Source organism: Nyctibius grandis, assembly GCF_013368605.1.
Source record: "Nyctibius grandis isolate bNycGra1 chromosome W unlocalized genomic scaffold, bNycGra1.pri SUPER_W_unloc_2, whole genome shotgun sequence".
Lineage (NCBI taxonomy): Eukaryota > Metazoa > Chordata > Aves > Nyctibiiformes > Nyctibiidae > Nyctibius > Nyctibius grandis.
In genome coordinates this window covers 528,359-548,535 of record NW_027167473.1, presented here as the reverse complement: position 1 = coordinate 548,535, position 20,177 = coordinate 528,359, and the positions used below count along the sequence as shown (strand labels likewise).

The window sequence follows — 20,177 nt, the reverse complement described above, 5'->3', positions numbered from 1 at the left end:
TGCTCTGCCTTTTCCCTTCTTCTTTCTTTTTCTTTTTACCAATTGCTATCCCTGGAGGGACTTGCCACCCCTCTGTGGGCTAAGTATAATTTTGTGTGTTTTGTATCAGCATTGATATGGGTTTTCTTATTTTATTAAATCTGTTTAAATTTCAACCCATGAGTCTCCCTCCTTTTCCCAATTCCCTTTCTCAGTTGGGGAGGGGACATTGGGTGATAGAACAACTGCTTATTGTTTAGCCCTGGGTGTGGGCTAAATGAAGACAACCTCAAAGGACAGAGCGAGGCCAGGGGAAATATGGAGAAGGGCAACTGAAGTGATCAAAGAGCCTCAACCTGTAAGCCCTGCCACCACTTCCTCAGCTTTATGGGACACAAGAAGAAAAGCAGTATTCTCTGCCACACAGATCACAGCTGCATTCCTTCACATCTTGCTGAATGTTTGCCATATTTACTTATGCCTGCTTCATCTACCTCTGAGCTATGGGAAAGTCCATATTGACTGTGTTTAAAAAAATTAATGAGCATGCTTGACATTGTTAGAGATGGAAGCACAGGTGCTCTCAAAGTTGAAGAATGACATTCCCCCCTCCAGACATTCAACCAGTCATCTGTAGTAAATGGTCAATACTCAGCAGGATTTACAAAATTCAGCGGCTGAAGAGAAGCCCTAGGTTATGCATGCAGCTCATTACAACAAGCATGCTTCCCTCCCGCACCTTCAGCCCTGCTGCCTTGTCTGACACTCTGGAGCCTTGCAAAGCCAGGTGGGACCCCAGAAGGACACATTTCTATCAGCACTTAGCTCAACAGGTGATGGTGGCAGCAGGCTAAGAGTTAAGGACAAGTTTTATTTCCACTTGCTGATATAGCTGAGGAATGTTTTCTCCCCAAATGTCACCCTTAAGCCCAACATGTTCCAAGAGAGTAAGCACCAAAAACTGCACCATGTTAAAGAAGAGCAGAAATCAGAGAACTAGCACCATGAGAAGTTTCATGTCATTCTTTTGGGTTGTATATAATGAAATACTCAAAATGTGTGTGCGACATAAGTAATTAATGCCCAAAGCTGTTTCCTAACTATGAGTTGAAGCTTGTCACCTAGTCCTAACCATATCAGATGTATGAAGAAAACAGTTTAATAGCCATGTGAGTAGAGAGACAGGTGAACATAACTTAGCAATATACAGCTTAAAATAGTATTTAAGCTTTTTTTCCATTTTTTTAAAAATCTGAACTAGAACTTTATGAGAGGTTGCTTCATACTCACTTGTACTTGGTACAGATGGATTGGATAACATTTACCTCAAGCTCTGAAGGTCAGATTCACAACCCTTCATGGCTTTATGCAGCTAAGACACACCATTTCTCTTGAGCCTTTTTAACCTTGAAGTAGCGTGCTCCAGGAGGAACGTCAGTTGCTATAATTTGCTTACTGCTACAATTCCTAGTCTCCTGCCACATTAGCTCTAGTTCAGCACTTTGCAGAATGTGTGTGTGTTACAATCCTATTTGAAGGGTCAAGAATCCAATAAATCCCCCTTGCTAGATCTTTGCTTTGACAAAGGCTCTTTTCAAATGAATTTCATGAAGCGAACCAACATTTAATAAATCATTCTGAAAGCAAGCATAATTCTCATATGATATGCTAAAAATCTAGAAGCAATTATTTTAACCTTATTTGGATAATAAATCAGATTTAAAAGGTAGAACAAGTAGTATCTTACTTCAAGGTTTTTCTACTACATCACTTACTACTCCAGCTGCACAGGTCAGAGAGCTGCTACTGCTACTTGATATGAGTTTTATCAGTTCTTTATTGGCAGTGTCTTGTAATAGAACGAAATTCAGCTGGTGTTTCAAAAAAACAGACAGGTTAGCCTTGAATGCCTCTGGTATTTAGTGATCCTTCGTTTTTTTGGCAGGAAGAAAACTACCTGGCTAACTGCTCAAGATACCACGCTGCAGGACAGTAGACAGAGACAAAATACTGGAAGGCAAACAGTAGGTAGGATTATGCACAAAGTTACTCCTACTGGGCCCAAATACTCAAAAGTGTTCTTTTCCACTCGTGGTATCTTGGAGGAGTTTGAAAAACCTAAGTGTAGGATAACATGGACTGGGAAAGGCTAGAACATTTGAGATAATTTGCTTTAAGAGCATGAAACCCTATGAACAGGACAGAAGTCTCCACATTGTTAGCCCAGCATCAGGACACACAGCACTTCAGACAGCTTGATAAGTCTGGTTCCCACCCAATTCAAGACCTAAAGCCCCCAAAGTCTTAAATTCCCTTCCAAACCTTTCCCAACACAGGCCTTAGTCTTGGAGAGAGACAACAGGCCTTTGAGGTCACTGCTGTACATCATGGATTCACACTGTTACCTGACGTTTTGGGTAGGGTTCCACCTCTCGGATGGCAGCTCTCCACTTTGTGGGTCATCTACGGGTGGGTGAAGAATTGAAATACATACATCTCCATTCTGCAAGACAGAAATGAAAGCTGAGAATAGCCTGGCTTGAGGCAGAGGTCTGATAACTCCAACACTCTGAGCAGTTTAACCTTGTTGATATGGACACCCCAAGTACCAGTAAAAATACATGCAAGAACTGGAAACATTTCTCATTTCTTTCTGGGTCTACTGTATTTATAGGATCAAAAGTCTCCTTTGCTAAACAGGATTAGTCTGCAAATTGGTACAAAACGATCTCAAGCCAAGAGGTTTAAAGAATGTAGCAAAGCAAGCAAAAATAGAAATAAAGTCACATAAAACTAAATTGGTCTCCAGATAGCAAGTACTGTCAGAGTGATAGAAATAAGCTTTAGTCACAGGAGACCCAAAGTAAGGTTAAAAAAAAAATGCTGTTCCCAGTGGTAGTTGAGTTAGCTACAGGAATTTTTGAATTGAAGGGTTTAGCACTCTCTACCAGTTCAGGTATCAAAACAATGCTAGAAGCTTCCCCGGCTCCAAGTCAGACCCGCCTCTGGCCAAGGCTGAGCCAATCAGCGACCATGGTAGCACCTCTGTGATAACATTTAAGAAAGGAAAAAAGAAATGGCTAGACCTGCAGCAGAGAGAGGAGTGGGATGTGAGAGAAACACCTATGCAGACACCAAGGTCAGTGAAAAAGGAGGGGGAGGAGGTGCACTGGAGCAGAGATTCCCCTGCAGCCCATGAAGTGCCCCACGCCGGAGCAGATGGTTGCACCCAAAGAAGGCCATGACTCCGTGGGAAGCCCATACTAGAGCAGTCTGTCCCTGAAGGACTGCACCCCACAGGAGGGACCCAGGCTGGAGCAGTTCGTGAAGAACTGCAGCCTGTGGGAGGGACTCACGTTGGAGAAGTTTGTGGAGGACTGCCTCCTGTGGGAGGGACTCCACGCTGGAGCAGGGGAAGAATGGGAGGAGTCCTCCCCCTGAGGAGGAAGGAGCAGCAGAGAAAACGTGTGATGAACTGACCGCAACCCCCATTCCCCATCCCCCTGTGCTGCTTGGGGGGAGGAGGTAGAGAAATCGGCAGCAAAGTAATTTGAGCCCGGGAAGAAGGGAGGGGTAGGGGAAGGTGTTTTTACTAATGCTAGCACAATTAAATACGTGGGTTTCCCACTGGGAGCAAGGGGGAAATGGCACGAAGGCAATTATGAATTACTTGAAAACCTTGGGCTTTCGAGATCCCGACAAGACAAGGTCGCGCGGCGACTGTCAAACAGGGCTCTGTTCACCTCAGTGGACATTGTCCACATGTTTGCAGGAAAGGCGTGTGTTTTAATGTAAGTTATCTTGCACTTTTTATGTATTGCACCATTATTTATGTATTTATTGCATGCTTCACTGTTGCACTTTTGTTGTACATGTTCTAACTTATTAAATAGGACAAATTGGGAACTCGTGACGATTACAAATATCATGACGCTGTCACATTTACCTATTATGACGATGGGTGGACGGGCCACCTGTACTTAACCCGGAATAGGTGCATGTACCCTGTACACGTTCGATAAAAAGATCTGTTGTGTTTTTTTTTTTTTTCATTATCCTACTCTGATTTGATTGGTAACAAATTAAATTTATTTTTTCCCCAAGTAGAGTCTGTTTTGCCCGTGACCGTAATTGGTGAGTGATCCCTCCCTGTCCTTGTCTCAACCCATGAGCTTTTTGTTATATTTTCTCCTCCCCATCCCACGGGGAGAGGGAGGAGTAAGCGAGCAAGCAGCCGTGTGCTTAGTTGCCAGCTGGGCCTAAACCAGGACAGAGGTTGAACAGATGGTGCAGGACAGTCTTACACTGCTCCCCTAGGACACAGCTGTTTGAAATATCAGGTGGAAAAGCAGGAGATGCTTTCTGAAGGTTTCACTGAAAATCCCCTCCAGCATGCAAGAGAGGAAGAATATTTTGGCAGCATATGGAAACCATACAGCCACGTAATCCTCAATCTGTGTTCTACTCACCAGTGTTATAGCCTAAATATAGATTTAAAGCTCCATAATGCCTACCACTTATAAACACTTTAAGAAGCCTGTAAAACCAATACTCCATCAGCAACAGCACTTTGACATGATTACTTTGTAGGAGTGCTGTAGCAGTATTTACCACAGCTGATATTCTCCACTGAAGCCGACTCCAGGGACTCGTGGGGTCCCAATGCCTTACTGCAGGATGGGGTAAAGGTGCAGATGGGGCCTGAAGGCTCGCCAGCAGATGTTGGCCTCTCCAGGCCCTGCTGGCTTGCTGCCTCTTGCAGCCAGCTGCCGGGATGACTTACAAGTTGCCAGAGGCAGCCCCACACTTTCAGGTGGCACAGCCTCAGCTGATGGGCAGCACTCACACTGTCCCCTGTCACCCTGATCCAAGGTACATGTTGATGACAGAAACAAGAGAGAAGCTGCAGATCAGTTCTGTTCAAGACCACAGGCTGCCAGTTCCCCACGCACCTGGTCTCAGCTATGTCCTGAGGACCCTCCAACACTGCTCAATGCACAGGAGCCAGAGCACAAAGTAGCACTGCTCACAGCAATAGCATGATGCCTTTGAGCCTGAGCCAGTGATCACAGCTACAGATAGCAACAGCTCACCTGAAGGGCCTCACAAACATTTGAACTCTCCTTGACTAACAATGACGTTTTATAGCCAAACAAGATCCTGCTTCAACATTGGAGGCCTGTGATCAGTATCTAGATTTCAGCAGCTCACATACCTGACAGGTATGCTAATTTAGCAAGCCCTTCTCATTTTGAAGCATTTTTTTTGTCAAGAACACAACAGAAAACAGAAACGTAGTACCTGGAGCTGCTGAATACCCAAGCATGCACTTATGTTGCTGGAATAGTTTGCCATAACAAGGCAGTTTCCTTTTTAGGACTCCAACAGGCTTGTGCAATCTAGAAAATATTTTTTAATATAATTTTAAGGTGAAGTTAAACTTACTAATGTTAGATTATGTTCACAGCCTATTCTGGTTTTATTCATAATTTCCATGAGTTTACCCAGTTTCTCCTTCAACCACCTCCTGGGAGAATGCAGTGCTGGTGGCCAGGAGAAGCCATCGCTGCACTCAAGGGAAGTTCCTTATGTGATCAAGTAAGCAGCATGTGGACATGTAGATATTTGGCAATATGAAAATATAGAGGGAAGCAAGAATGTGAGAAGTTTCCCTCTTGCAACAATCAATGTTACATGTTTGGGAATTCAAGCAAGGCAGCACTGCATTACAGAGTTTGGAAGGGTAAAGGTGTCATGGGGCCTGATGAGCAGGCTCTCTGCAGTCTGAGGAGGAAAGACCCGCCGCATCAGGAGAGATGCTGGAGCCCAGTAAGGCAGCCCAGTGTGTTCCCCATATAACGACCAGTGCTACCAAGAAAAAGTGACGGGTGATAGTGGTAGGTGACTCTTCTGAGAGGCACAGAGGCACCCATCTGCTGACCTGATGCGCTCTCTAGAGAGGTGTGCTGCCTACTGGGGGCTCACATCAGGGATGTCACAGAGAGACTGCCGAGCCTAGTACAGCCCTCAGACTATTACCCACTGCTGCTGTTTCACGTGGGCACCAGTGATACAGCCAAGAGCAGTCCGAGATGTATCAAGGAGGACTACAGAGCCCTGGGAGCAGTGGCAAAGGACTCTGGGGCCCAGGTAATTTTCTCATCAATCCTTCTGGTCAAAGGGAAGGGGACTAAAAGGGACAGTCGAATTAGGCAAATCAACACATGGCTACAGGACTGGTGCCACAGCCAGGGGTTTGGCTACTTAGACCACGGGACTTGTTTTGAGAAGCCTGGTCTTCTGGCAGCCGACGGGGTCCATCTGTCAGAGAAGGGGAAGACCATCTTGGGTCATAGGCTTGCCAAGCTGGTAAAGAGGGCTTTAAACGAGATTTGCCGGGGGAGGGGAACCTCAGTCCATCCCAATTCAGCCAGTCCAATGCCAGGGCCAGCAATAGGTGCCCAGAGACTGGAGAAGGATGGCAGGTCAGCAGGAGAGCACCGGAAGAGCCACAGAAAGGAATTTCAGGCAGCAACGCAGCTTCGTTGGGGCCCAACTGAAATGCCTCTGTGCAAACTCTGGGAAGACAACACAGCTAGGCACCCACAGTCCAGGAGGTTCCTACAGAGCGTTGACGATAACTTTTTGACACAGGTGGTGGAGGAGCCAGCGCGGAGAAGTGCTCTGCTAGACCTTGTGTTAACAAATAACGAAGGTCTGGTTGGAGATGTGAAAGTTGGGGGTAGCCTGGGTTGCAGCGACCACGAGATGGTGGAGTTCAGGATCCTGCGTGGAGGAAGCAAGGCAATAAGTAGGACCACAACCCTGGACTTCAGGAGAGCTGTCTTTGGCCTCTTCAAGGACCTCCTTGGGGGTATCCCATGGGTTAGGGCTCTAGAGGGCAGGGGGGTCCATGAGAGCTGGTCAATATTCAAACATCACTTCCTCCAAGCTCAAGATCAGTGCATCCCTATGAGTAAGAAATCAAGCAAAGGGGGCAGGAGACCTGCATGGATGAACAAAGAGCTGCTGACAAAACTGAAATGGAAGAAGGAAGTCTATACAATGTAGAAAAAGGGACAGGCCACTTGGGAGGAATACAGGAAGGTTGTCAGAGTATGCAGGGAGGTGACAAGGAAGGCCAAGGCCCACTTGGAATTAAATCTGGCAAGGGACATCAAAGACAACAAGAAGGGCTTCTTCAAGTATAACAGCAGCAAAAGGAAGACTAGGGAAAACATGGGCCTGCTGCTGAATGAGGAGGGTGCCCTGGTGACGGAGGATGCAGAGAAGGCAGAGTTACTGAATGCTGCCTTTGCCACAGTCTTTACTGCTAAGGCCAGCCCTCAGGCATCCCAGACCCTGGAGGTTCAAGAGAAAGTCTGGAGAAAGGAAGACTTTCCCTTGGTTGAGGAGGATCAAGTTAGAAATCACTTAGACAAACTGGACACCCACAAATCTATGGGCCCCGATGGGATGCACCCATGAGTGTTGAGGGAACTGGCAGATGTTATTGCCCAGCCACTCTCTATCATCTTTGAAAGGTCATGGAGAACAGGAGAGGTTCCTGAGGACTGGAGGAAGGCCAATGTCACTCCAGTCTTTAAAAAGGGTAAGAAGGAGGACCCAGGCAACTACAGGCCAGGCAGCCTCACCTCCATCCCTGGAAAGGTGATGGAGCAGCTCATTCTGGATGCCATCTCTAAGCATGTGGAGAAGGTCATCAGAAGTAGTCAACATGGATTCACCAAGGGGAAATCATGCTTGACCAATCTGATAGCCTTCTATGATGACATGACTGGCTGGGTTGATGAGGGGAGAGCAGGGGATGTTGTCTACCTTGACTTCAGCAAGGCTTTTGACACTGTCTCCCATAACATTCTCATAGGAAAGCTCAGGAAGTGTGGGTTAGATGAGTGGACAGTGAGGTGGATTGAGAACTGGCTGAATGGCAGAGCTTAGAGGGCTGTGGTCAGCCGTGCTGAGTTTAGTTGGAGGCATGTAGCTAGTGGTGTTCCTCAGGGGTCAGTACTGGGTCCAGTCCTGTTCAACTTATTCATCAATGACCTGGATGAAGGAACAGAGTGTACACTCAGCAAATTTGCTGATGACACAAAACTGGGAGGGGTGGCCGATACACCAGAATGCTGTGCTGCCATTCAGTGAGACCTGGACAGGCTGGAGAGCTGGGCGGAGAGGAACCTCATGAAGTTCAACAAAAGCAAGTGTAGAGTCCTGCACCTTGGGAGGAATAACCCCATGCACCGGTACAGGTTGGGGGCTGATCTACTGGAGAGCAGCTCTGCAGAGAAGGACCTGGGTGTTCTGGTGGACAATAAGTTCACCATGAGCCAGCAATGTGCCCTTCTGGCCAGGAAGGCCAATGGTATCCTGGGGTGCATTAGGAAGAGTGTGGCCAACAGGTCAAGGGAGGTTATCCTGCCCCTCTACACAGCCCTGGTGAGGCCACATCTGGAGTACTGTGTGCAGTTCTGGGCCCCCCAGTTCAAGAAAGATAAGGAATTACTGGAGAGAGTCCAGCGAAGAGCTACAAAGATGGTCAAAGGACTGGAGCACCTTTCTTATGAGGAGAGGCTGAGAGAGCTGGGTCTGTTCAGCTTGAGAAGAGAAGACTGAGAGGGGATCTTATCAACACTTACAAATACCTTAGGGGTGGGTGTCAAGAGGATGGGGTCAGTCTCTTCACAGTGGTGCCTAGTGAGAGGACAAGGGGCAATGGGCACAAGCTGAAACATGGGAAGTTCCATCTGAGTATGAGGAGGAACTTCTTTACTTGGAGGGTGGCAGAGCACTGGAACAGGCTGCCCAGGGAGGTTGTGGAGTCTCCTTCTCTGGAGATATTCAAAACCCACCTGGACGCGACCCTGTGCAACATGCTCTAGGGGAACCTGCTTTGGCAGGGGGTTGGACTCTCCAGAGGTCCCTTCCAACCCTAACCAGTCTGTGATTCTGTGATTCTGTGAAACGCACGGAGCATGGGGAACAAACAAGAGGAGCTAGAGACGTGCACATACCTGCAAGGCTACGACCTTATTGGCATCGTGGAGATGTGGTGGGATGACTCTGATGACTGGAGTGTTGGAATGGAGGGATACAGGCTTTTTAGGAAGGACAGGCAGGGGAGATGAGGAGGGAGTGTTGCGCTCTATGTCAATGACCAGTTTGAGTGCATGGAGCTCTGCCTGGGGATGGAGGAGGAGCTGAGCGAGAGCTTATGGGTCAGGATTAAAGGGCAGGCAGGGACAGGAGACATTATAGTGGGGGTTTGCTACAGGCCACCTGACCAGGAAGACCGAGTGAGTGAGGCCCTCTACAGACAGATAGGTGTAGCCTCATGTTCACAGGCCCTGGTCCTCATGGGGGACTTCAACCACCCCGATATCTGTTGGAAGGACACCATAGCAGGGCACAAGCAATCCAGGAGGTTCCTGGAATGTGTGGATGACAACTTCCTTCTCCAAGTGATAGAGGAGCCAACTAGGAGAGGTGCCATGCTGGATCTTGTTCTCACCAACAAGGAGGGGCTGATGGGGGATGTGAAGCTCAAGGGCAGCCTTGGCTGCAGCGACCATGAAATGGTGGAGTTCAAGATCCATAGGGCAGCAAGGAGGGCGCGCAGCCAGGTCACCACCCTGGACTTCAGGAGAGCAGACTTTGACCTCTTCAGGGACCTGCTTGGGAAAGCCCCTTGGGACAAAGCCCTGGAGGGAAGAGGGGCCCAAGAAAGCTGGTTAGTATTCAAGGACCACCTCCTCCAGGCTCAGGAGAGATGCATCCCAACAAAGAGGAAGGCAGGCAAAAATGCCAGGAGGCCTGCATGGATGAACAAGGAGCTCCTGGACAAACTCAGGCACAAGAAGGAAGCCTACAGAGGGTGGAAGCAAGGACAGGTAGCCTGGGAAGAATAGAGGGAAATTGTCTGAGCATCCAGGGACCAGGTTAGGAAAGCTAAAGCCCTGATAGAATTAAATCTGGCCAGGAATGTCAAGGGCAACAAGAAAAGCTTCTATAGGTATGTCAGTGATAAAAGGAAGACTAGGGAAAATGTGGCCCTCTCCAGAAGGAAACGGGAGACCTGGTTACCCGGGATATGGAGAAGGCTGAGGTACTCAATGACTTTTTTGCCTCTGTCTTCACCGGCAAGAGCTCTAGCCTCACCACCCAAGTCACAGAAGGCAGAGTCAGGGACTGGAAGGATGAAAAACCGCCCACTGTAGGAGAAGATCAGGTTCGAGACCACCTAAGGAACCTGAAGGTGCACAAGTCCATGGGACCTGATGAGGTGCATCCACGGGTCCTGGTGGATGAAGTTGCTAAGCCACTATCCATCATATTTGAGAAGTCGTGGCAGTCTGGTGAAGTCCCCACTGACTGGAAAAGGGGAAACATAACCCCCATCTTCAAGAAGGGAAAAAAGGAAGACCCGGGGAACTACAGGCCAGTCTCACCTCTGTGCCTGGCAAGATCATGGAGCAGATCCTCCTGGAAACTCTACTGAGGCACACAGAAATCAAGGAGGTGATTTTTGACAGGCAACATGGCTTCACTAAGGGCAAATCATGCCTGACAAATTTGGTGGCCTTCTACGACGGTGTTACAGCACTGGTGGATAAGGGAAGAGCAACCGATATCATCTACCTGGACTTGTGCAAAGCGTTTGACACTGTCCCGCATGACATCCTTGTCTCTAAATTGGAGAGACATGGACTTGACGGATGGACCACTCAGTGGATAAAGAACTGGATGGATGGTTGCAGTCTAAGAGTTACGGTCAATGGCTCAATGTCCAAGTGGACACCAGTGACGAGTGGTGTTCCTCAGGGGTCTGTATTGGGACCGGTCCTGTTTAACATCTTTGTCGGCGACATGGACAGTGGGATTGAGTGCGCCCTTAGCAAGTTTGCCGACGACACCAAGCTGTGCGGTGTGGTCGACACGCTGGAGGGAAGGGATGCCATCCAGAGGGACCTTGACAGGCTTGAGAGCTGGGCCTGTGCAAACCGCATGAAATTCAACAAGGTCAAGTGCAAGGTCCTGCACGTGGGTCGGGGCAATCCCAAGCACAAATACAGGCTGTGCGGAGAATGGATTGAGAGCAGCCCTGAGGAGAAGGACTTGGGGGTGATGGTTGACGAGAAGCTCACCATGAGCTGGCAATGTGCACTTGCAGCCCAGAAGGCCAACCATGTCCTGGGTTGCATCAAAAGCAGCATGGCCAGCAGGTCCAGGGAGGTGATTCTGCCCCTTTACTCCACTCTCGTAAGATCCCACCTGGAGTACTGCATCCAGCTCTGGGGCCCCCAACATAAGAAGGACATGGAGCTGTTGGAACGAGTCCAGAGGAGGGCCACCAAGATGATCAGAGGGCTGGAGCACCTCTCCTATGAAGACAGGCTGAGAGAGTTGGGGCTGTTCAGCCTGGAGAAGAGAAGGCTCTGGGGAGACGTCATAGGAGCCTTCCAGTACCTAAAGGGTACAGGAAAGCGGGAGAGGGACTTTTTACAAGGGCATGTAGTGATAGGACGAGGGGGAATGGTTTTAAACTGAAAGAGGGGAGATTGAGATTAGATATTAGGAAGAAATTCTTTACTGTGAGGGTGGCGAGACACTGGCCCAGGTTGCCCAGAGAAGTTGTGGCTGCCCCCTCCCTGGCAGTGTTCAAGGCCAGGTTGGATGGGGCTGTGAGCAACCTGGTCTAGTGGAAAGGTGTCCCTGCCTGTGGCACGGGGTTGGAACTAGATGATCTTTAAGGTCCCTTCCAACCCAAATCATTCTATGATTCTGTGATTCTATGAGATCAGCACAAGGTTTTAGGGATCACTGTAGTCAATGGGATAGCCCTTCCCTACGTACATTTTTGCCTGAGAAAAAAAAAAAGTTAGTGTAAAAAACACCGTACCTCATAAATGTTGGGGTGCCACATTTTGGTCAGGAATCTGAAGGTAGGTGGTGAATATGGATAGTCGATAGGAAATTTAATGTGAGCCTGGAAAAAGCAAAATATTTTAGTCATTAAACAGATCGAAGAGAGATCAACAAGCAACCATTACAGTGAAAACTTGGAAAAAACCCATTTCCATTAAGTCCATTAAATAGTTCATTTTATATATCAGTGCCCATGTGGACCCACAGTATAACTCTACACAATTTCTTATGAGCAAAACACTAACTGGGCAAGAAAAATCTAAACACCAGGCCTTACCTGGGCTGGTAATGCTCAGAAAACAAGCCAAAAGGCATTTACCAAGTCCTAATTCAAGCAGCACTATCCAACAACTCTTGTTCAACAGGGTAAAATAGATTTGAAAAGCTAAAACTCAAGATATCATTGCTGTCTTGCTAGGTCAGATGCAGGCTAAAAACATTTGCTAGTGAAAAGACCTGTTTTACATTTGCCAGTGCAAAGATTTTTAATTATTCTTTCTGTGCAGAAAAAAAAAATTGTTAAATACTTGCTCTACTGAGATCCAAAGGTTTTTTTTTGTCTTTCTTGTGTGAGAATTAAACTGCTCCATCTACCTATGTTCCTAATACTACATTTCTTGTCACCACAAGCATTTCCCAAGTCTGAATACCATCTGTGTCTGTTTAATAAATCAGTGCAACTTGATGAACCAAATATTGATGGGCGATGACAGCAAACATTATCTTCCAGTGCCTCTAAGGTCAGCAGTCAGCTGTGGGGCAAGACTCTCAGAGCTGAGTCAGTTATGGGAAGACTGCAGAGATCCCAGCACTGAATATTAACTTCTCTATGCTGTCCTGCCATTCCCAGCAGTCAGAAAAGCCAGCCAGTAGGAAAGAGGGCTGAATCTGGACTGATTAAGTGCCAAACACTCCCCTCTGAAAGGAGGACTTGCATACCACTTTCTGCGCTGTAGAGCACAAAACAGAATCACAGAATCACAGAATCACAGAATGTTAGGGATTGGAAGGGACCTCGAAAGATCATCTAGTCCAATCCCCCTGCCAGAGCAGGATTGCCTAGACCATATCACACAGGAACGCGACCAGGCGGGTTTTGAATGTCTCCAGAGAAGGAGACTCCACAACCTCTCTGGGCAGCCTGTTCCAGTGTTCGGTCACCCTCACCGTAAAGAAGTTTTTCCTCATATTTATGCGGAACCTCCTGTGTTCCAGCTTGCACCCATTGCCCCTTGTCCTGTCAAGGGATGTCACTGAGAAGAGCCTGGCTCCATCCTCATGACACTTGCCCTTTACATATTTATAAACATTAGTGAGGTCACCCCTCAGTCTCCTCTTCTCCAAGCTAAAGAGACCCAGCTCCCTCAGCCTCTCCTCATAAGGGAGATGTTCCACCCCCTTAATCATCTTCGTGGCTCTGCGCTGGACTCTCTCCAGCAGTTCCCTGTCCTTCTTGAACTGAGGGGCCCAGAACTGGACACAATATTCCAGATGCGGCCTCACCAGGGCAGAGTAGAGGGGGAGGAGAACCTCTCTTGACCTGCTAACCACACCCCTTCTAATACACCCCAGGATGCCATTGGCCTTCTTGGCCACAAGGGCACACTGCTGGCTCATGGTCATCCTGCTGTCCACTAGGACCCCTAGGTCCCTTTCCCCTACGCTGGTCTCCAACAGGTCTGTCCCCAACTTGTACTGGTACATGGGGTTGTTCTTGCCCAGATGCAGGACTCTACACTTGCCCTTGTTATATTTCATTAAATTTCTCCCCGCCCAACTCTCCAGCCTGTCCAGGTCTCTCTGAATGGCTGCGCAGCCTTCCGTTGTGTCAGCCACTCCTCCCAGTTTTGTGTCATCAGCGAACTTGCTGACAGTGCACTCTATTCCCTCATCCAAGTCATTAATGAATATATTGAATAGTACTGGTCCTAGTACCGACCCTTGAGGGACTCCGCTAGACACAGGCCTCCAACTGGACTCTGTCCCATTGACCACCACTCTCTGGCTTCTTTCCTTCAGCCAGTTCACAATCCACCTCACTACCTGATCATCCAGACCACACTTCCTCAGTTTAGCTGCGAGGATGCTGTGGGAGACCGTGTCAAACGCTTTACTGAAATCGAGATAGACCACATCCACAGCTTTACCATCATCTATCCACCGGGTTACGTCCTCATAAAAGGCTATCAAGTTGGTTAAGCATGACTTCCCCTTGGTGAAGCCATGCTGAGTGCCCCTAATGATCCCCCTATCCTTGATGTGCCTAGAGACAGCACCAAGAACAAGTTGTTCCATCACCTTTCCGGGGATGGAGGTGAGGCTGACCGGTCTATAGTTACCCGGGTCCTCCTTCTCGCCCTTTTTGAAGACTGGAGTGACATTCTCTTTCCTCCAGTCCTCAGGCACCTCTCCCGTTGCCCACGACTTAGCAAAGATGATGGAGAGTGGCCTAGCAATGACTTCCGCCAGCTCCCTCAGCACCCGCGGGTGCATCCCATCAGGGCCCATGGATTTATGGACGTCCAGATTGCTTAATTGGTCCCTGACCCAGCCCTCATCTACCAAGACAGATTCCTCCTCTATCCTGACTTCTTCTGGGCCTCAGGGGTCCGGGGCTCCTCAGGACAGCCTCCAGCAGTATAGACAGAGGCAAAGAAGGCATTCAGTAACTCCGCCGCCTTTGTATCCTCTGTCTCCAGGGCCCCCACCTCATTCATCAGTGGGCCTACATTGCCTCTAGTGTTGGCTTTACCTGCAATGTATTTGAAGAAGCCCTTTCTGTTGTCCTTGACCTCTCTTGCAAGGTTTAATTCCAAGGAGGCCTTAGCTTTCCTAGTTGCCTCCCTACATCCTCTGACAACAGACTTATATTCCTCCCAAGTGGCCAGCCCCTCCTTCCATGATCTGTACACCCTCTTCTTCCACTTGAGTTTGCCCAGCAGATCCCTGTTTAACCATGCAGGTCTCCTGGTACCCTTCCTTGACTTCCTACCTGCTGGGATGCTCTGATCTTGAGCTCGGAAGAAGCAGTCCTTGAATGCTAACCAACTATCTTGGGCCCCCTTACCTTCTAGTACCCTGTCCCATGGGATTTCCCCTAGCAATTGCTTGAAAAGGCCAAAGTTGGCCCTCCTGAAGTCCAGGGTTGTGATTCTGCTAGCTATTCTGTTCCTGTCACATGAAATCCTGAACTCTACCATCTCATGGTCGCTACAACCAAGGCTGCCCTCAACCTTCACCTCTTCAACCAGACCCTCCTTGTTAGTAAGGATAAGATCCAGCAGCGCTCCTCTCCTAGTTGGCTCATCCACCATTTGCATCAGAAAGTTATCATCAATGCACTGGAGGAACCTCCTGGACTGAGGATGGCTGGCTGAGTAGGCCTCCCAGCAAATATCAGGGTAGTTGAAATCCCCCACAACAACCAGGCCCTGTAATTGCGAGACTGCTCTCAGCTGCCTGTAGAAGGCCTCATCACCCTCCTCATCCTGAGCCAGTGGCCTGTAATAGACACCCACAACAGTATCACCCCTGCCAGCCTGCCCCTTAATTCGCACCCACAAACTCTCAACTCGCTCCTGATCCGCCCCTGGATAGAACTCAATACATTCTAGCTGCTCACTCACATAAAGAGCAACTCCACCACCTCTCCTTAGTGGCCTGTCTTTCCTGAACAGGACATAGCCATCCATGACCACATTCCAGTCATGCGAGGCATCCCACCAAGTCTCTGTGATTGCCACTAGATCATAGCCCCCCGACCGAACACGGATTTCCAACTCCTCCTGTTTATTCCCCATGCTGCGTGCATTGGTGTACAGGCATTTCAGGGAGCGAGCTGAGCACACCGATTTCACCCCAGGGGGATGGGAGGCCTCCTGGTCTACCTCAACACTAGAGCGTTGCCTCAGTGGTGCAAGCCCAGCTACTACCCCATCCCCCTTCGAATCTAGTTTAAAGCTCTCCGAATGAGCCCTGCTAATTCCTGTCCCAGAACCCTTTTGCCCCTACGACATAAACCTTTCCCATGTATTACCGTCACGCCTGGTGTCTTATAAAACCAGCCATTATCAAAGAACCCAAAGCCCTGCCTGTAGCACCAGTCTCGTAGCCAGGCATTTATGGAGTGAATCCTACTATTCCATCCCACGTCATCACCTGAAAATGGAAGGAGGGAGGAGAAAACAACTTGTGCCCCTGACTCTTTCACCAACCGTCCTAGGGCCTTGTAGTCTTTCTTCATCCCCCTCAGACTACGGGATGCAGCTTCTTCCCCACCTGTCTGGAAGATCAGCAGGGGGTAGTAGTCTGTGGCCTTCACCAGGTTGGGGAGTTGCCTGGTGATATCCCTGATTCGGGCTCCAGGCAGGCTGCAGACCTCCCTGTGATGGGGGTCAGCTCTGCATATTGGGCCCTCAGATCCCTTTAGGAAGGAGTCTCCAACCACTAAAGCTCTTCTCTTCTTCCTTGTGGAGGAGGTAGCTATACGCCTGTGTCCTGGTTTGGCCTAAACCAGGCCGATTTTCCTTTCAGTGATTTTTACTTTCAGCTAAGTCTCCTCTAACTAACTGCATTTTCTGAAACTAACTGCATGTTTTTGCAGACAGTGTCTGCTTCCAGGACTGATAACGCTCGAAGTTTGTAGTTATCACTGAGGCACCGGTAGGGATGTTGTGCAGAAAGGCTCTTGCTGTACTTATTCTTGAGAGAAACCAAGGTCACTGCTAAATTCCTCATTGCTTACGAGTGAAGAGCCGAAGGGGGGTCGCAGCTGCAGTGGGGAGCAGACAGGGCAGGTGACCCAAAATTGACCAACGAGGGTATTCCATCCCATACACGTCATTCTCGGTATAAAGTGGGGGGATCACGAGGGTCTCGCTCTCTTTCTGCTATGGCCGGTGTCCAGGGAGGACTCCGTCTGTTTTCCTGCTGCCCCCGATCCCGATCCGTGCATTCCTGAATCCAGCTCTCGACCATCGCTAGGCCCAGGCTGGGCCTTCCCGGAGCCTGCCCTGCAGTGCCGGTGGTGACGTGGCTGACTTCAGGGGAGCTCAATCTTGGTTTTGTATATATATTTTTGTATATATTTGATTATTTTTATTATTATTATTATACTTTTTTTTTTTTTCATTATTATAGTTTATTAAAACTGTTTTAATTTTCCAACCCAGAAGTCTCTCTCCCTTTTCCCTTTCCCTTTCCCTCTGGGGGGAGGGGGGGGGATAACAGAGGGCATCTGCCGCAGGTTTAATCGCCAGCCCAGCTTTAAACCGTGACAGCCTGTCAGGTTTTTCTGACTGTGGTGGGACCTCTGATATAGGTTGCCTCTCCACCACATCCCCATTGGACCGGCTGTATTCCACTAGGGCTTCATATCTATTGCTCAGAGGCACCTGTGGAGGCAAAGTAGGCAAGGAGGGCACTTGCCTTTTGCCACGGCCATAGACTTGCCTCCACTCACTCCTCTCCTCTAAGTTATCGTTTTCCACCTGAGAGGGGCAGAGTACAGGGGTCCCTCGATCCTGGGAGCTCTCCGGCAGGTGCTCCCATTTTTGTTGCAGGGAGGGCAGAGCCTGGCTCCACCAGTCTATCTCCATTTCAGCCTCCCGAATGCTCCTAAGCCTTTCTACTTCAGCTTGAAGCCTTTCAACCTGGCTTTGCAGCTGTGCCGCTCGGCCGAGCAGATCATCTACCTGCTCACATCTACCTGCAACAACCTAGTGTGGCATCTCCAGAGAAGCATCTCCTGGCACCTGCACCACAGCCAGGCTCACATGCAACTGAGAATGCAAGAAAAGACCCCAAAAGCAGGTCACATACGGCAAGAGCAGAATCCTGGGTCACCCTCTTCTGCTTAAGCATCTAACCATGCCATTTGGATGCGGGGCACTGACCTTGTTCAACAGGACAAGATAGGGGAACTTTTATTCCCAGAAACATAAGCAGGCAACCAAATTGGATTACCAAGCCATTAAGTACCTGGCTATAGTTTTACTTAGACTGGCATATGCTTTTGCTTTGTAACCCAAATTTTATGAGGCCAGAGTGCCAGGTAGCCAGGAAAAGAAGGTTTTCTGTTCACCTTTATGAAACAAATTCAGCAGCTCACATGGCTTTACGTTCTGCACATGTCCTCTCATAACACTGACTGTATGTGGGGGATGTTACAGCAGCACCGAGTCCTCACCTCACGGTCATTTGCCACAGCACGCTCACAACCAAAAGACTTATGATCCGCTTAAACAATCCTAGCCCACAGTTTAAGGTCAGTTACATGAATGGCATTGCTCCAAGAAGAGCAAGCGAATGCCTCTTGTCACTACACCACCGCAGAAGAGAGTGGCTGCCGCAGCAAGGAAATGCCTGGTTCTACAACATGCCACCTTGCACTGGGAGCAGAGCAGAGATTTACCCAGGGCAGAGCAGATTCACTTCAGCTCAAGTGCTTGCATCATGTAGCTGCAGACTCCTCTGGAGCACTGGGGTTTTCCCAAAAAAGCCCATTCCTGTGCTTACATGGAGTTTTGTGAGATCTAAAACATAAAACACTCCAAGGACTGAGACTAAAAATGCAAGAGACAACAAAACTCAGGGTTGAGCTAGCAACAAGATTTCTTGGCAGAATCTATATGTCTTCTACACAGGTATAGTTTCTAGTTGACCAAAAAAAAAAAAAGCATACTACCAATAGCATACCAGCATTACCATGTTTATATCCCACATACATGACCAAGGAGCTGAGGGAGCAGGTCTCATTCCTCTCAGTAAAATCCCTCTGCTCTCAAATCGTCTAACCCTGAGGGTTTTGTCTCAAGACCACTGCAAAGGCTGAGCCTGCAGCACCAGATATGGTCTCTGTATGTGGTACAGACTCATGCAGAAGCTGGAAGACTCTTTCAAACTTCTAAATCCTGTTTTGCAGCTACAACTCTAACAGAAAAGGGCTATCTGCCTGCCTGCAATAACAATCATTACAGAATTAAATAAAGCTGGTGTTTTGCCATATGAAGGATGCCTCTTGAGCTCTGGTGCCAGAAAATGCAGCTGGAGAGAAATTAGAGAAACCTTTTCTTCTCATGTGGAGGCAGCTGAGACCCAAGCTTGCCTGTAACCAGTTGCATGTTTAGAGAAATCAGAGTCACATTACTTCTTGATTAGCCATTTCTAACTAGCCTGTAAGTATTTAGCACATTGAGATGCTGTAGTGGAGCATAAAGCAAGGGAAGCCTCTCTACAAACCTGATTTCAGAGCCAAAAGCCACCGAACTAGGAAACCCCATAATACAAGCAGGGATTTTTTTTCCAAACAAAAAAAAACCCAAAAAACAAAAGCAGCAAGCATCGCTTTCAGGTCCCTATGTTGAGATCATTTAGAATTTGAAAAGTGAAACCAAATGCTTTTCCAGGGCATTACAAACAGGTCCCAGAGAATTATTCTGCATCTCTTCTATAAAAGAAATCATGGGAAATCATGTAAACCCACTCGGCTCTCACTGAATGCTATTTGAGTTTGAGTGGGTTAAGCAAGCCAAGAATTTCCAAGACAAGCTGCAAGACTGCTTGCAAAGATGCAGCAGCCGCCATGATTACAGGTCAGTTTTTTCACTAAAAGCCCAATTCTAAACATGTTGAGACAAAAAGACCAAATTAGGCAATCAACTTATTTTTTAAATAAAGCAGTAGCTCACAGAAAGGTTTCCCCCCTACAATTTCACTAATGTAAGGCAAATCAGCTATCAGAGCTTATTTCTGGTAAGTTCAGCCAGGCACTGCTAGGTACTAGTGTGTGACAGAGTTTTAGGGCAGCTTGTTAGCTCAGTTACAGCCAAACTAATTTAGAAGAACTAAAGATGCAACTCAGTCCTTTACCTACAAGTACCCAACCGTTACTGCATTCACCATGTGTTTGACTCCTCTAGCTGAGCTTAAACTGAACAGAAATAATCCTATTTCAGTGTCCTGATTTTAGCCGCCTGCTCGCCATGGCTCTTTGACATCACTGAACATACTCAATAGCCAGGAAGGTAGAGACGACAGTCATCAACCCATTACCCCCTTCCCCAATTTATAACTAGTCATGCTTATAGTCCCTAGAAAAAGAATAAACTCCCCTGATGTTACACTCAATAGACCAGCCTAGCAGAAGATTCAGCCCTTTATAGGCATTTACAGCTACTGCACAAGAACTTCGATCTCTAAATTACACCACAACACATATTTTAAGAATATTGCTACCAGCATGGTCACTTTGT

The 20,177-nt window shown here is 48.1% G+C and overlaps 1 protein-coding gene across 1 annotated transcript in view; it reads right to left on the bottom strand.

Annotated features, from left to right (window-relative positions):
* The window catches only part of LOC137677187 (ubiquitin-conjugating enzyme E2 R2), a 104,842-nt gene that overhangs the window by 8,815 nt on the left and 75,850 nt on the right, over positions 1-20,177 (bottom strand). The window contains exons 2-3 of the mRNA XM_068424453.1: positions 11,900-11,986; positions 2,385-2,482 (exon numbers count right to left, since the gene is read on the bottom strand). Of these exons, the coding sequence (XP_068280554.1) occupies positions 2,385-2,482; positions 11,900-11,986 (185 nt within the window). The remainder of the gene's footprint in view (positions 1-2,384; positions 2,483-11,899; positions 11,987-20,177) is intronic.